The sequence below is a fragment of the Ursus maritimus genome, unplaced genomic scaffold (genome assembly GCF_017311325.1).
Source record: "Ursus maritimus isolate PB19 unplaced genomic scaffold, ASM1731132v1 scaffold_1, whole genome shotgun sequence".
NCBI classification, from domain to species: domain Eukaryota; kingdom Metazoa; phylum Chordata; class Mammalia; order Carnivora; family Ursidae; genus Ursus; species Ursus maritimus.
The window spans coordinates 24674665-24693104 of NW_024423343.1; the positions used below are offsets into that span (position 1 = coordinate 24674665).

The 18440-nt window shown below is 34.5% G+C and overlaps 1 protein-coding gene across 1 annotated transcript in view; it reads left to right on the forward strand.

Moving 5' to 3' along the window:
- The window catches only part of ERBB4 (erb-b2 receptor tyrosine kinase 4), a 666536-nt gene that overhangs the window by 403647 nt on the left and 244449 nt on the right, over positions 1 to 18440 (forward strand). The window contains exons 13-14 of the mRNA XM_008687562.2: positions 9826 to 9958; positions 15553 to 15646. Of these exons, the coding sequence (XP_008685784.2) occupies positions 9826 to 9958; positions 15553 to 15646 (227 nt within the window). The remainder of the gene's footprint in view (positions 1 to 9825; positions 9959 to 15552; positions 15647 to 18440) is intronic.

Here is an 18440-nt window from a genome sequence, read left to right on the forward strand (position 1 = left end):
AACACATGCGGCACAGTAGTAAGAACCATTGTTTAGGCTTGCCTCTATTTTAATGAAAGCAGGTTCAATATTCCATATAAAGGTTGAAATACTAAGCACATTTTTATCTCTCCAAATTTTTAACAGAGAGGTACAATTCAGATGAGATTAAGAAAAATCTATTTTACAGCATCCAGAGAAAACACAGGGCAAGTTAAATGTTGCCTAATAACGACATTCCTTAAGTTTCTTTAGAGAGGTTTGTAATGGCCTTTTGAACTACAAGCCATTGAATAGGCCTTCTACTCCTTCCCATGTGACTATCACTCTGGGAGGTCAGAGAACTGTTGAATTCTGGGTGCTGAGGTCAGAGAACTGTTGAATTCTGGGTGCTGATCGAAAAATTATTTTCTCTGAAGAATTTCAAAGAAGTAACTTCCTTGGCCTTTTGTTCTGTGCTGTGTGGAGACACTTCTCTTGGTTTCACTCTGGAGAAAATGATCAACAAGCCTTCAAGACCATCATCTAGTAGTTTGGAAAAAATGAGAAGAAAGTAATTATTGTGATTTTCTGTTTATTATTACTTTCCTCCAATAGATCCTGATCTAAAACTGTTCTAAAATTGGGCATTTGAATCCAGACTAAGGGAAGCAGTTGACAGTAGAAAAGAAGGTAGGAGCTTTAGTGAAGCTAAAATTCTCCTCTCTGTATAATTCAAAGTATATAACAGAATATCAAAGCAGGCAGCTTTCACTCTTCCATATATTGAAGAGTCTATCACCCTTGGGAGAGAAAAGAAGGGATAAAAGTGTGAGGCTTTCAAACCTGAAAAAAATTAATACAAGTTGGTGAAATAGACAAAAGGTTGATGGGATATCATGAAATTGGCAGGAACAGGGTGGGGGGCGGATAATGGCTTTGTCAACATTCTAAAGGAAGAAATTAAAAGTGTATTTGAGAGACTTAGAAGTTGACAAAGAATTTGAAGTCTTTTTTTTAAAGATTTTATTTATTTATTTGACAGAGAGAGAGACAGAGAGAGACAGAGACAGAGAGTGCACAAGCAGGGGGAGCAGCAGGCAGAGGGAGAAGGAGAAGCAGGCTCCCCAAAGAGCAGGGAGCCAGACGTGGGGCTCAATCCCAACCTGAGCTGAAGGCAGATGCTTAACCAACTGAGCCACCCAGGCACCCCTTGATTTTATTTTCTATAAGGATTTGAAAATGATGAATGCAGAGTCAGATTCATGACACTGCAGTGTGATTTTGAATATACTTTGCTTGTATTTATAAGTTGCTTTTATAATATCTTTTTTTCACTTTTAAGGATTTACCCTGATGCAAATATATATTAGAAACGTATATAAATATATATAGATGTTACAGAATGAAACTATAAATAACCTTTAAATGGCTGAATATTTATAAGAATGGGTATTATAACTTTATGTTAGTTAATATCATGGATCTTTTGCTTCTTTCTAGCTCTTTATTAAATAGAATTTGATCTTATACATTTATGTTCAATCAGCTTAATTGAACCATTGTTTTTCCTCCTTACATCTTTATAAGTTAGTGAAAGTTGCTTATACATCTAGGGAATCAGTGATATGAAGCTATGTTAAGATTCCATTTCAACTGGATTTTGTGCAGTGAGAGAACCTTCTTTCTCTGCATTATGAATAAGTAAGATAGAAAGAACTCTTGCTATTAGTTCAAAATCAAAATAACAGATAAATTGTCAGCCTTTCCCAGGTAGAACACTGAATCATTCAATTTTTTAAGTTTCCACATGATATGAAGAAACATATAGTTATAATATATGGTATTCAATTTAATAAATCCTTAAGACATGGAGAAAACCACAATTTAGCAAAGTTATAAACTTTATGATTTACCTAAAATAATTAATAATGTATTTGAGAAGAGGCACGATCTTATATACATAGGAAAAAAATCTATTCAGTCTCTGTTCTTTCAGACTGTCTTTAAAAATTACATTGAAAATTTAATTTATGTATTATTTAGAATTATAACTGTAAAGTAGATAAAACAGAATAGAAGAGATTATAATTTTCAATAAAATTTTGTGGGTGCTTAGAAGCTGTGTCAGGGCATTTTGGAGAATTATTATATGAAAATTTTTGTCTATAAACAAACAACAAGTAATCCCATGTTGTATGTTTAAAAGTAAACATAGGATGTCCTTTTCTGGCCAAGATATAATAGAAGGGATCAGAATTACCCTCCCTCATGAAACAACCAAAAGAAGGGCAAAATGTATGAAATGACAGTTGGCGAGAGAGTGGATATCAGAAAATGAAGGAGAATGATTCCTAAGAGGAAGAAACAAATGAAGTGAGGCTAGTGATTTTCTCTGACTACTACCTTGAGAGAATTTTTAGACCATGGCATAGTCAGGAGGGACCCAGGAAGAGTCCTAAAGACTGCTTGATTTGAGGAGCCAGAGCTGAGAGTCCAGGGAGACCAAGGCAGCTGGAGTTCGCAGACAGAGTGGCAGAGAGCGAGAGAGCAGCACCAAGGGAAAACTGCCCTGAAAGAAATATCAAAGGAAGTCCTTTTGTCAGGAGAAAACAATAGCAGAGGAAAATATGGATCTATATATGGGACAAAGAACACTACATAGGTACATATATAGAATCTTATTATTTAATTCTCTTCAAAAGACACTCTAAGGTTTAAAATAATGAGTGTGTGGTGAATAACATATAGAAAAGATGTCTGATGATAGCTTAAACGTTAGGAATGGAGAAATGTATATATCCTATCTTAGGGTTCTTAGAATATACATGAAGTGGTAGAAAATAATGAAATAGTGGTAGAATATAATGAAAACAGGTTGCAGTAAATTAAAGATGTATACTAGGATTTCTGCCTCTGGGAAGATGAATTAAATGTACCCTTCCCTATTCCCTCTGCTAAGTATAACTGAAAAGCCTGGACTTTATATATAAAAGAAACATAAGATTTTGAAACTTGGGGAGAAGAAGGAAAACACGTTTGGCAACTTGAAACCCAAGAAAGGACATAGATGTGAGTCCCCTAGGTTTTGTTTGTTTGTTTGTTTGTTTGTTTTGGTTTTTTGCCTCCTATATCCCAGATTTGGAGGTGAAGAAACTGACAACTCAGAAACACTGACAGATGCAGACCAAAAAAGCTACAACAAAATCCTATTCTCTCTATCCAAAGGACCAGGAAAGGGGCATACTAGCTAGAGCAAAAATCTTTTAGACAACAACTGCTCTACTCCAGCCAAACACCACAGGAATTAAAAAAAAAAAAATGTGGCTCCAAATTCACCAATGCCAGGTAGAAACCCTCACCTGGCTATAATGAAGTGCCCCAACCTCCCTGGCACATAATGTCAGAAAAGATGGGGTATGGAGCTGGGAGTTTCATCCCGTTGGGTGGTAAAGAGAATAGGCAGGACCACATTTAAACCACTACTCTGACGCCTGTGGCCTGGGGCAGCTTAGCTTCTCTGAGCCTCTGCCCATCTGTAAAATTAAGAATTATTTCTACTTTGCATGATGATTTTTAGGATTAGGATCCATATATGAACACAGAATACCAAAAAAAGAAAAAAAAGAAAGAAAAAAGGGAGGAAGAAAGAGAGCTACAAACCATTGTCTCTCTCAAGAATATAGAAGCAAAAATCCTTAACAAAAAGTATAGCAAATAGTATTCAACAATACAATAATATATAAAATTAATTATATAACCAAACAGGGTTTATTCCAGGGATACAAGGCTGATTCAATATAGAAAATCAACAGTGTAATATACCATATTAATAAGGTAAAGAAGAAAAATCATATGATCATATTAATGAATACAGAAGTATATTTGAAAAATTAAGAGAAATTATTTTGGATCTAGGGCTAGACAAAGATAATTTAAAATTGCCACCAAAAGCATTATATATACAAGGAAAAATTGATAAATTGGATTTTAAATTTAAGGACAATTGATCTGAAAAAGATATTATTGGGAGGATGAAAGTACAAGCTACAGAATGAGAGAAACAATTTTCAAATCAGATAGAGAGAGAGAGAGAAGTTAGATGATAGGTAGCTAGATAGAATATATAAAGAACTCTCAAAATTCAATAGTAAAAATATCTAATTAAAATGGGCAAAGACACAAAGACACATTTCACTGAAGAAGGTAAACATATAGCAAATAAGTATATTAAAAGATGCCAATATTGGGTGCCTGAGTGGTTCAGTCAGTTTAGCTCAGGTCATGATCTCAAGGTCATGAAATAGAGCCCTATATCAGGTTCCGTGCTTAGAGTCTGCTTGAGATTCTCTGCCTTTGCCCCCTGACTTTTCCTCTCTCTCTAAAAAAAAAAAAAAAGTCTTAAAATTTTTTTTTTAAAAACAGATGTCAATATTATTATCCATTTTATGGAAATTAAAATTAATCCACAATGAGATATCACTGTACACCTATCAGAATGGCTAGAATTAATATAGTGACAAAACCAAATGCTAGAGAAGATATGGAAAAATGAGATAATTCATATACTCCTGGTGAAAATGTAAAATGGCTCAACCACTCTAGAAAACAGTTTAGCACTTTCTCAAAAACAGCAATTATTAACTAAAATGCCCCTATCATATGACTCATCAATTATACCCCTGTGCATTTATTTCAGACAAATGAAAAGGTATATTTACACAAAAACTTGTAAACAAATTTTGTAGAGCTTTATAGTGTAACATTAGGGATTCTTGTGTGATGGAAATCTTCTATAACTTGACTGTATCAATGTCAATATCCTGTTTGTGTTATTGAACTATAGTTCTGCAAGACCTTACCATTAGGGGATATTGAATAAAGGGAACATGGATCTCTCTGTATTATTACTTACATGAATTTATTGTTATCTAAAAATAAAAACACAAGACAACAGATTTTCAGGGTAGATGAAGCAGCATTATATGGGAAAAGATGCCATCTAGGATTTCATAGCTAGAGAAGGGAAGTCAATACCTAACTTCAAAATTTCAAAGGATAGCCTGACTTTCTTGTTAGGGGTTAATACAGCTGGTGACTTAAGTTGAAGCTAGTGCTCATTGATCATTCTGAAAATCGAAGGACCCTTAGAATTACGCTAAATCTACTCTGTGTCCTCTAAATGGAACAAGAAAGCCTGGATGACAGCACATCAGTTTACAACATGGTTTACTGACCATGCTGAGACCTACTACTCAGAAAGAAAGATCCCTTTGAAAATATTACTGCTCATTGACAATTCACCTGGTCACCCAAGAGTTTTGATGGAGGTATATGAGATTATTGTTGTTTTTATGCTTTCTAATACAACATCCATTCTGCAGCCCATAGATCAAAAAACCCATTTTGATTCTTATTATTTAAGAAATACATTTCAAAAGGCTACAGTTGCCATACACAGTGATTCCTCTGATGGATGTGGGAAAAATACACTGAAAACCTTCTGGAAATGATTCACTATCCTAGATGCCACGAAGAACATTTGTGATTCATGGGAAAAGGTCAAAATACGAACATTAAAGGAGTTTAGAAGTTGATTCCAACTTAAATGTATGATTTTAAAGGGTTCAAGACTTCAGTGGAGGAAGGAATTACAGATGTGGTAGAAATAGTAAGAGAACTAGAATTAGAAAAAATACATGGAAGCAAATGAAAGTGAAAACATGACAGTTCAGAACCTTCAGGATGCAGCAAAGGTGGTTCTAAGAGGGAAATATATAGCAATACAAGCCTTCCTTGAGAAGCAAGAAAAGACTCAAATATACAACCTAACCTTCCACCTATAGAAGCTGGAAAAAGGAACAATTGGGGAAAATCTGAGAGCTTTTCCCCTAAGGTCAGGAACACGACAAAGATGTTCATTCCCACCACTGTTGTTCAACATGTTATTGGAAGTCTTAGACTCAGCAATCAGATGACAAAAAGAAATAAAAGGCATCCAAATTGGCAGAGAAGGCAAACTTTCACTCTTTTCAGACGATGTGATACTCTATGTAGAAAACCTAAAAGACTCCATCAAAAAATTGCTAGAACTGATACAGGAATTCAGCAAAGTCACAGGACATAAAATCAAATCACAGAAGTCAGTTGCATTTCTATACACTAACAATGAGGCGGAATAAAAGAGAAATTAAGGAATCGACCCTATTGAAAATTGCACCAAAAATCATAAGATACATGGGAATAAACCTAACAAAGAGGTAAAGGATCTGCACTCAGAAAACTATAGAATGCTCATGAAAAAAAAAATTGAGGAAGACACAAAGAAATGGAAAACTGTTCCATGCTCATGAATTGGAAGAACAAATATTTTTGGAATGTCTGTGCTACCCAAAGCAATCTACACATTCAGTGCAATCCCTATCAAGAAATTTTCACAGAGCTGGAACAAACAATCCTATAATTTACGTGGAACAAGAAAAGACCCCAAATACCCAAAGAAATGTTGAAAAAGAAAACCAAAGCTAGAGGCATCACAATTTCAGACTTCAAGCTGTATTACAAAGCTATAATCATCAAGTCAGTATGGTACTAGCACAAAGCAGACTAACATAGATCAATAGAACAGAATAAAGAACCCAGAAATGGACCCTCAACTCTACGGTCAAGTAATCTTCAACAAAGCAGGAAAGAATATCCAATGGAAAAAAGATAGTCTCTTCAGCAAATGGTGTTGGGAAAATTGGACAGCCACATGCAGCACTTTCCTATACCATACAGAAAAATAAACTGAAAATGGATGAAAGACCTAAATATGAGATAGGAATCCATCAAAATCCTGGAGGAAAATGCAGGTACCAACCTCTTTGACCTCGGCTGCAGCAACTTCTTGCTAGACACACCTCCAAAAGCAAGACAAAGTTAGTGTTTTTAACAAATGGTGCTGGAAATATTGGATATCTATATGCAAAAAAATGCATAGATCTTTATATACCTCTTATGATAGTGAATTTTATGTGTCAACTTGACTGGGTCATGGGTGTCCAGATATTTGGTTAAACATTATTTCTGAGTGTATCTGTGAGGGTGTTTCTGGATGAGATTAGCATTTGAATTTGTAGACTGACTGAAACAAAATAGATAGGCATCATCCAATCCACTGGAGGCCTGGATAGAAGAAGGGAAAATTCACTCTCTCTGTCTGACTTTTGAGCTAGGACATTGGTTATCTCCTTCCCTTAGAATGGGACTTATACTATCTGTACTCACTGTTCTCAGGTCTTTGGACTGAGACTGAAACTATGCTTTCCTGGGTCTCAGGCTTGAAGAGGGCAAATGGTGGGAATTTTCAGCCTTTTTAACTATGTGATCTGGTTCCTTACAAGAAATTATATGTATCCTGTTTATTTTGTTTCTCTGGAGAGCCTCAACTAATACAGTACCATACAGTACCATTTTGGAAATGCAGAGCAAAACTACAATGAGATATCACTATATACCTAATAGGACAGATAAAATTAAACTAACTGACCATATCAAGTATTGGCAAAAATGCGGGGGAACTTCAATTCTTGAGTTGAGTTCATTGCTATTGGGAATATAAACAATTTGACCATTTCTTGAAAAATTAATCCTATACCTACTATATCCATTTTACTCCTAGGTGTTTACTGAAGGGAAATGAAAATATATGCCTATAGAAAGACTTGTGCATGGATGTTTATAGTAGTTTTTTGTTGTTGTTTGTTTGTTTGTTTGTTTGTTTGTTTATTTATTTATTTAGAGAGAGTGTGTGGGAGCAGGGTGGGGAGGGGGAGAGGGAGAGGAAGTGAGAGAATCTTAAACAGGCTCCACACTCAGCAAAGCCTGATGCTGTGTTCCATCTTACAACCTTGAGATCATGACCTGAGTTGAAATCAAGAGTTGGACACTTAACTGACTGAGACACCCAGATGCCTTTATCATAGCTTAATTTTAGTAGCACAAAATGTAAAACAGTCTAAATGTGTAGCATTTAGGTGAATGGTTTAAATGATGTTGTGTATCCATACAATTGAATGTATTTAGTAATAAAAATGAATGAATATTGATATACACAGCAACACAGAAAAATCTCAAAATAATTGTTCAGAGTGAAAGAAACTATATAAAGAGAGTGTACATACTGTATGTTTTATATAACAAGAGAGTACATACTGTATGTTTCTATTTATATGAAATTTAAAGAAGTGCAAGCTAATGTATATTGAGTAGCAGCACACCCGTGGTTGTCTGAGAGGGATGGGGCAGGAGGAAGGGATTACATAAGGTCATAAGAACTCTTTTGGAATTAATAGATACAATCATTACTTTAATTGTGTATATGGTTCATGATTGCGTGCATACATCAAAACAGCTAATTTATAGTATGATCATTGTATTATATATCATGTATACCTCAATAAAGCTGCTAAACACACACACACACACACACACACACACACACAGAGTTTCTCTCTTAAACTATGTTGGAAGAGATTATTCAATTAAGCTGTTATCAAGTAGAAAGACTTGTTAGTAGGTCTAACTCTGCCTTGAGAAAAAATTTTCCACGGTTTAGCATAGGGGCCTCCTTAAGGCTGCAGGATATAAGAGGAAGAATACATGATTTGGACGATTTTTTTCACTGTTTTAAAACTAGTTAGCATCACCAATGCTGGCATTTCCTTTCTCAAGCCTATGTCAGAGAAGGTAACTCACAGATATTTTCCCCTGCTTATATTACACTCCCATATCCAGTGCTATCCCAACCATCTCACAAATGCTCTTGTCATGACAACTTATATCCCATAATAATTAAAGTTGGTAACTAATGGGAAGAAAAGGATGTTTTTGATGTGTTTTTTTAAAAAATCTTCTTGGAAATTCTTAATATTTTATGAAAACCACATACAGTTGTGTTTCAGACAACTCAAATCACTTTTCAGACACTCAGAATAACATTTGAAGTCTTTATAGGCCCTTCTTATTCAAGATCTAGTATTCCTTTACTAAAATCATGTTATCCCATATAAGTAATAATATTCTGAATAAATGTTACTCAATATAAAGGGAAACAGAGATGGTGAACTCAAGTGGCAATTTTGAAACAGTCCCAAAATTCTTTGGCAACCCTCTCATCAACAGATCATATAGAGACAAGGCTAAAGATCATTGTTATTACTTTCATCTCTATACGTCCTCATCAGTGACCACTACAATTTGTTTCAGATATTTGCAAAACCTTGTCCTTATACGTGCCAATTTGACTAAATATCGAGGCAAGCAGAGGCCTGTAAAACACTTGTATTTTATTTCCATTTCTCTCCCCCCTCTTACCTTCCAGATAGTCTTCTTTTTCTTTCTCTTTCTAAATTTTGTTTCGTTTTAAGACAAGTATTATTTGTTCTATTTCTTCATGAAGCTCTCGTATGGATTTGAAGTTAAAATTTTTGGTGTCTCAGTGGAGCAAAGGGTTGGATTGAGAAAGGCGTGGTTTGCTCCTAGCCTTAATGGGCACGTTAATTTCTATCACACTTCCTCCCTAGAATTTTGATGTAGACAATTGACATTTATTCATTCTTATGAAAAATGTTGTGGTTCTACACACACACAGTGATGGAGCTCTGCAAAATGGAAGAAGTTGACAGTGGTTTGGGCCACAGTGACTGAGGAGGCAGACAGAGTTATCTGCCACAGATCCCTTTCTAGCCAACTTATTCAGAAATAGTGTCATTTGGGAAGATTCACATTAAAATGGTTAAGTTTTCTTTTGGTTTGTTTTTTAATGGTTAAGTTTTAACACAGCCTTCTGTTTTATTTCACCCTTGAATTTGGTGTGCTTTCCAGCTGCTGAAGGAATGGTGTGCAACCATCTGTGTTCAAACGATGGCTGTTGGGGACCTGGCCCCGACCAGTGCCTGTCCTGCCGTCGTTTCAGCAGAGGAAGGAGCTGCATCGAGTCTTGTAACCTCTATGATGGGTAAGGCATCTTACAATGTCACCTGTACCTCATAAGCTTTGAGGCACTGATTGGTTCAGATTTTTAAATGATAAGAAAATGGTAAAATTGCAGAATGTGGGTGTTGGCCAAGGTCTTTAGGGGAAGCTCTTGTTGCATAAAGGAGACAACAAAACATAGAAGGGTTGTTTTAAGGGGAAAGAATTTTATTTGAAATAAGACAAATCCAAATATATATTGACTACTATGCAAATTTTAAAAAGTATACTGAAATAGATCATTCTTTTTTTTTTTTAAAGATTTTATTTATTTATTTGACAGAGATAGAGACAGCCAGCGAGAGAGGACACACAAGCAGGGGGAGTGGGAGAGGAAGAAGCAGGCTCACAGTGGAGGAGCCTGACGTGGGGCTCGATCCCATAACGCCAGGATCACGCCCTGAGCCGAAGGCAGACGCTTAACTGCTGTGCCACCCAGGCGCCCCAAAATAGATCATTCTTAATAAATTGTAACAGTTTATACCAAAGCAAAATTGAAAAATATATTCTTATTTTCCTTACGAAGGAGATTGTTACAAGTAATCTTTCCTCTCAAATGTCCCAATAATATTTTTTCACATATTTCCTATTAATTTTCATCTAAAATTACTTCATAACTTTTGAATTTTTTCCCATCCAAGTTTTGTCTCTATTTGATTATGTATTAAAAACAAATGATATACATTTCTATGTCTCTGACAACTGCTTGGGCCTATAGAAAAATTGTCTTTGTAGTTTCTAGTTGAAAGGGTTTTTGATAATGTTCTGCCACTTTCTAAAGATAACCTAAGCAGTATTTTAAATGAAGAATTTTAAAATCCTTCTGGTACTATAATAATCACATTGCCAACAATAAAACCTAGTATATATCTTGTTGCATGGCATTTCATATACTCATAAAATCAGTTTATCATAACATACCATTTCATGCATCACAGTTGTCCTTCATTAGTGTGATAACACATTTTTAGTACTGTTCCTGAGTCAAATTTTCTTATATTGCTCGCTGAAAGGATTTTCAACAGTTCTGTGAAAGTGTAGTTTTGAAGTTCTTTATTTCATTTCTTCTTTTACCTCATGAATTGTCCCATTTTATTTTTTATAGGTTCAAATTTTTGTTGTTTTAATATACTACATGTCTTTTACGGTATAATATTTTGTTATTTAAATGACTTCTAAGTGGCTAATATACAACGAATATACTTGTTGTGAAATCAAACCATGAATTCCAGTTTCATCAATATGATTATAGAATTGTCCCATTTTAAACAACTGTTTTCATGATCTGAGATAACATTGAACTTTTGCATTTTATATCAGAAAGATAGAAATCTATGGATCATAATAATATTAATATGTCTCTTCTTTGAAAGATGACCAAAACGAATTCCTCTCATAAAATTTAGAAAAAAAATTAAAATTAGACATTTAAGTATGAAACAGCTTAAAATAAGAATTTAATTGTTTTTCAGGAAAATTCCAGCTTATAATTGTGTAAGGTATGATCAACTCATAAATTTGATAATAGATAGCAAATTATGTGTTGCTTTTCTCATTAAATTGTATCATGCTAAATCTCATTATTATAAATGAATGATATGTTCTGTACATAAAATACTTCAGATCAAAATATGGTTATTTGTTGTAAAGCCATTGATGCCATTAAAATGTAACTAAAAGACTTTAATTCCATTTAGTGAATGTTACCATAAGTTTATTGTATATATATGTGCAGTTCTTTTTTTTATAATGTCCAGTTAGCCAACATATAGCACATCATTAGTTTTTGATGTAGTGTTCAGTGACTCATTATTTGCGTATAATGCCCAGTGCTCAGCACAACATGTGCCCTCCTTAATATATGCAGTTCTAAAGAGGGATTGGGCTCTAGAAACCATCTTCTCTAACAGCAGCATCTTTTTTCTTTTTTTTTAAAGATTTTATTTATTTATTCGACAGAGATAGAGACAGCCAGCGAGAGAGGGAACACAAGCAGGGGGAGTGGGAGAGGAAGAAGCAGGCTCATAGCAGAGGAGCCTGATGTGGGGCTCGATCCCAGAACGCCGGGATCACGCCCTGAGCCGAAGGCAGACGCTTAACCGCTGTGCCACCCAGGCGCCCCTCTAACAGCAGCATCTTATAAACAGTGAAAACTGGTACAATTAAGTGTTGGCCAGTGTCATTATGCTGTAGAAGAATCAAGCCAACACTAGAATTCAGGGCATCTGATTTCCATCCTGTTACTTTTCCAGATGGCATTATTTTTCCTTAATATTTCAGTTTTCACTTTGTCAGAAATGTGAAATGGATAAATATGTGGATGCATATACAATCCTCTGCCTCACATCTGCAAAATAATAAAAGCAAAGCAAAGGAAAAATACCTGTTTTCTAAATAAACAACACTCATTACCAGACTGTTTTTGAAAGTTTAACGTTTTCTAAGTCATTAAATCAAATGTATTAAAGAAATATTAAGTATTTAATGTATTTTGCAATAGCAATAGAGCTCTAGGAAATCATATACAAGGGTTAGTTTGAAATATAAAAATGAAAGTACCTTGTAAAAGTCTCATGTAATTCTGGCCTATGCAATGATAGATTTTTCCACCTCCAATCTTGTGGTACTGACTGACTAATTTCTTCCAACATTGCCCAGCAGTTAAAACAGCCTTTGAGGAATAAGGAATTCAAATCCTAACTTCATCACTTCCTCATTTTCAGTCTTGGATAAATAACCTAATTGCTCTAAACTTAGTTTTCTTATATGGAAAATGGGAATAATAATGGTGTCAACTTCATAGGATAATTATGGTTATTAAATAGAAAATGCATAATAAAGTCTTGTTAGAATTTTTAATACTAAGATGATTACCATTTTCTTTTTATGTCTATTAATCTAAGCTGATTAGATGGTTAGGTAGAACAGTCACCTTAAAAATGCAGAAAACAAATACAAATAAGACATTTACCAAAATCAGGGCACCTACATTTTATATAATTTTTATATGAGAAGATATCCTTAAAAGAGGACTTTTTGAAGGGGAAAAAACAATCAGTTATTTAGCATTCAAATCCAGGTCACAGAAGCCACGGTATTTAGCAACTCTTAACTACAGTGCACAAGCATTTAAAATGAAAGAGAAAACTCATTGCTATGCAATCTTAAAACTGTCTTATTTGGCAACATGGTCAAAAGCTTCCAAAACGTTAAGAACAACATGGAAACATTACAAAGAGTGCCAGTCTAAGCTCTTTGTAGGCATTTTTATATTTCATAATCACAACCTCTCATTGAAACACAATTTTTCCCTTTTACAAAGGATATTTACAAAATGAAGTCTAGAGATGCTAAGGGATTTAGAGATGCTTAGACATGTAAGGCCCAGAAGTATTAGTGTTGGTGTTGGGAACAATGGCCAAATTTGGGAAGGACTTGACTCCAAAGCTTTTGCTCTGGATCACAGGATTGGCTAAGGTAACACACCCAGCAAGATTGCGGGAAATGTAGGAGTAGTAAAAAAAGGAACGAAAACCTCAGTCTGCAAAACTCAGCTCAACAGACAGTGATTTGTAAGGTCAGATTCAATGAAAGGGGATCTCTGGCAAAGTCATAGTATAATCAATAGGAAACAGGGAAGAAAAAGCAATGATGGGGAGAGTGACAATGAAGAACAGAAGTAAAAAAAAATTATAAGAAGGATGAGTTCTGAGAGCGGAAAGGAAGGGAGCCCAAAGCCATACAAATAGAAGTCTAGTCTATAGAAGAAAAGGCAGCTAGGTTGTATTTCCATGACTTTTTATGACACATTCACTTTCTTCCTCGACTTTGTGTGTGGGGAATGGGTTTTCAAGAAGAGGAAAATTTTCGTACCACAAAAATTATGACTTTCATTCAGTAACATAACCCTGTGGCAACCCAAGAAACTATACTCAAAAAAAAAAAAAAAAAAGGAATTTGCTGATGATTGCAGGTTTTGCTGTAACTGTTTTATAATTTCATTATACAGATGATATTTTGGTTCTCTTCACAATTGACCTACCATCCCCTCTTCCCCCATACCAGGTCATTTTGACCTTTTTATTCTGAGGATTTACTCTGTCAAGTTCTGTATATAATTCATGTTGATAAAACATGCAAAAGAAAATCTGTTTCTATGTAATTGAGTTTTTAAACTCAAGAAATTTTGTAAGAAGCTTAATCCATGGCAAGCCAACACCTCTCTTTAAAAATGCAAAATCCATGTAACTAAATATGTGCTTTGATACCTGACTAAACCATCAATTTATGCTATTTATTTTGAAAACCCAAACTTAATTATCTTGCCTTAAAGTATGTGTAATTTTAATTTAACCAACATAAAAATACCCCATTTTTGGATTTCTATCGTTTTTAAGGCTTTATAATAACCAAATGGGATAATTCACTATGAAAATAAGTGAACACTTCACTCTAGGGAAAAATAAATTTAAATTTTTCACCTAATTAATCCATAATTGCCATATTGGCAATACTTTTAGTTTGGAATGATAGCTCATGATATGTGGACACAAAATAATACAGAAGCTATAAATATTTAGTCAAGTTTTGTTAATGACTTATAACTGACATTCTAAATTGTCTTTACCCATTGCCTCATCCTCTCATACGTTACTAGGAATGGGGTATTTAAACATGTTGTACGTGAATGGTACCCAATTATTGAAATGAAAATTTTATGGAAGATATTGATTAGAAAACTTACTATTGAAAACATTTAATATTCAGATAGCCACAAAATGTAAGGTTGTGGGAAGGGATAACCATTATCTAAGATTTCAACTAGAAAGTTTTAGAATGTTACCATTTAACTGTTTTTTTAATTTTACACCATATAGAATTACTTCAAAAAGATCTTAAACTGAAAAAGATGTTGTGATATTAAATCAATAATCTAAGAATATAGAATCTTCCATAAAAAGATATTTCTCTAATTCTCTAAGGCAGTTATTTTAAAAGAAGAAAAGAAATCAAAGCATTTTTTGAAGTTTCACCAAAAATAAATTGAAGAGTCTTGGGATTCGAAGGACAGGGATGGGGAATATCATGTAACTTAGCAACAAGAAAAATACAATAGTTCTTTCAGAGTTTAAAAAATAAAGCTCAGCCAAGAGTAAAATTTTATATAGAGACAAACAGGCACAGCTTTACTTTAAAAAAGGTAAAAATGATTCTGTTGTGTCATCAGAAGAGTCATACTTTTTTTTCTTTTCTTTCTTTCTTTTTTTTTCTTTTTTCTTTTTTTTTCTTTTTTTTTTGAGACTGCTAGAATATCTCTCACAAGAGAGAGTTTTCCTGAATGAGTCTATCGTTGAACCCAGTGGAGGGCAAGGAGAGCCATCTGGCTGCAGTTTATCTTTTCTCCTAATGGAGAACTTATTCCTTAATGTACAGGGAAATGATTCTGATGCTCCTGGCACATAGAGAAACAGACTCTAGAATTTACTCTGCCAATAGGACTTTTAGCAGATGTTACTTCATTTGTTAACTTGACAGCTTGTTTGCTTATACCACCTCATGCCGCTGATGTTTTCACAGTGAATTTCGAGAGTTTGAGAATGGCTCCATCTGTGTGGAGTGTGACCCCCAGTGTGAGAAGATGGAAGATGGCATCCTCACCTGCCATGGACCGGTAAGCTTGAAGACATCTGTGGTTGTGTTGGCTTATTTAGCTTCATGTGTGAATGTTTGTTATGTCATTGCTTTATCATTTATTCATTCATTCAACAGGTGTTTGTAGCATGCTAGGGGGAATCATGCTTGATATTCCTCCCTCAAGAGGCTTACAGTTTAGTCATAGAGGTGAAATATTTACAAATTCAATTTCTTAAGTATTTATATCCTAGATAATGTATTTAAAAAGTGGATATGGATATGCCCTTGAAAATTGCAGTGTTGAAAATAAAAGAGGGCTATATAAGTAATTAGATTGAACCAAAATAATTGATAAAATAAAAATATGTATCAATTGTTACAGGAACACAAATGAGAGATAAATTAATCTGTCTTTGGGATAGAAAGTAGGGCATCAAGGAAGTCTGTAGAGAAGTGATGTTTAAGCTAGCAATGCTTTGAAGAAGAATCTGGAAAGAAGAAACATGCAAAGATATGCAAATATAAAAATTCATGGTGCATCTGATGTAAACTATAACACATGCATATTTGTGTTTAATTATTTAACTATTATGGCATTGTGAAAGACATTGTGAAACACAGAAGGGAGAAGGCAAACACTTATAAACTAAAACCTAAAAGAGGACTACCACAAGTATGAGTAAGCTTGGATAATCAGACCTCTGAGAAAAAGAAGTGGTGTGATTTGGCCTGAAGAACCACAGTCTAAAAGACAATTTAATATGTAAATGATCTTCAAGTAAGTATGTAAAGGGCATATTTGGCTATTTTCTGTCCCCACAAAGGAATTAATGGAAAATACAATTAATATGTAGCGTGAGAAATGTGGATGCTGGAAAGAATGACATGAAAAACAGGGAAGTAAAATTCTGAAATGGGCTGTGTTAAAGCAAGTCAAGTCATCTATATAAGACATCTTTAAACATTAACATATTTAGGTACCAAAAGTCAAAGACTAGAAAACAATATATCTTTCAGAGAGACTGAGACTTTGAAAATGTGTAATTACAATAACAAGGCAGACTGCAAAACCAGTCCTGTGCTTTTTCTATTCCTCATGCTGCCTCCTATGCTATAAATGATGCTGGTAAATAACTAATTTATTAATTTATTTTACTTTGTATGTTTTCACAGTGTATTTGTTCATTCTTTTGCTACTCAAAAGATTGAGACAGTTTATAAATTACACATTAAAAACCCTAAAGTTAATGTTTTTTTTTCAATTTTAAAAATTATTTTCTAACTAAGAAAGAGTGAAAACAGGTATTTAATGAACACATTTTGATTTTTTAATGACAGCATTCTTGGGCCAACAGTCTACTTTGAATTATCACCCAGGGTTAACATTGTCAATTAATATGTCTAGAGATTAGGAAAGGCAATAAGTCAGAAGTAGGAAAGGTTTAGTAAACCCGAATCACTCATTTGTGGAAGATCAGAACACAGAATCAAGAAAACCTGTTTGATCACTAGATCACTAAACCTTGAAATGCTAAGCAGGTAAGAACACAATTTTAGATTATGGTGTCTGAGAAACTGGCAGGACCGATCTCAAACTGCTTTCACTAGAAGGTTGCTTGCTCTCAGCTTTTACAGTTTATATTAGGATTTTGCCTGTATCTGGGTTCACATATTGATTATCACAACTAGAGACAGAAGTACTTTTGTGTGCCATATAACAGGCATCTATCATTTGAGATACCCAAGAAGTTCTGGAAACTTCTCCGTGAGGCTGACATTGCAATGAGACAGAGGAAAAGTCATAAAGTTGGTTGGAATTCCCACACCTGGTCTTGTGATTTATTCTGTTGGAATCACACTTTCTTGAGCTGTCCATATTTCCCTAATAATAATTGATACACATGTATCTTTGTCAAACACTGTTACATCTGAAGCATCATATCACTTTTTCCATTTAAAATATAAAGAAACTGAACCTATAATAACTAGAAAGTTACGCCAAAAGTCAACAATCTATACGATGTGGAGCTGGGACTCAACTATAGAAGTGACTCCAAATTTTATACTCTATTCATTTCACTTCCCCTCCCCCCCAAACCCCATAGGCAACAATTCTGCAAATAATAACATGTTTTCTGGGAATATAACAGCTACATGTAAAATGGGATGATATTATACTATTTAAATGTGACAGAAATCCAGGATAATCTTGAGAGGACTAGCTTTGAAATAAAGTAAGCCCCTGATTTTATATCCTTGTGTGTCTGTACTTGGTCTTTTTATTTTATTATTTTATTTTATTTTATTTTTATTTTACAACTTTATCCTCTCTTACTTTCTCTACTCTTGTGTGTTTCTATCGAGAAAGATAAGGAAGGGCATGTGAGAAGAAAAGGAAGTAAGGGAAATTAGAATTTTAGGTGATCAAAATATAAGCCAAAGAGGCAGCATGCAAAAGAAGAGATCGAGGAAGAGAATAATAGAAGCTGAAAGAGTGGTTAAAGTCAAGTCAACAACAAAGGTTGTGCTGCCATAACAAATAACCCCCATATTACAGTAGTTTATAGGAACATGTTTAAATTTTTTCATGTAAAATGCACTGCAGATCAGCCCTCCTCCCTGTGCTGGTCTATGTTCCGAGATGCTTTACCTTTATAGCGTCCCCACATCTGCATAGGATCCCTGCATCATGGCAGCAGGGAGAGAGAAGGCTGGAGACTTTAGCCCTGGCAGTCTCCCAAACTGCTTCTACTTAATTTCATTGTCTAAAACAAGACATACCTTGCTTTTGGTGGGAGGAGAATTTCAGTCTTCCATGTGGCCAGAAGTGG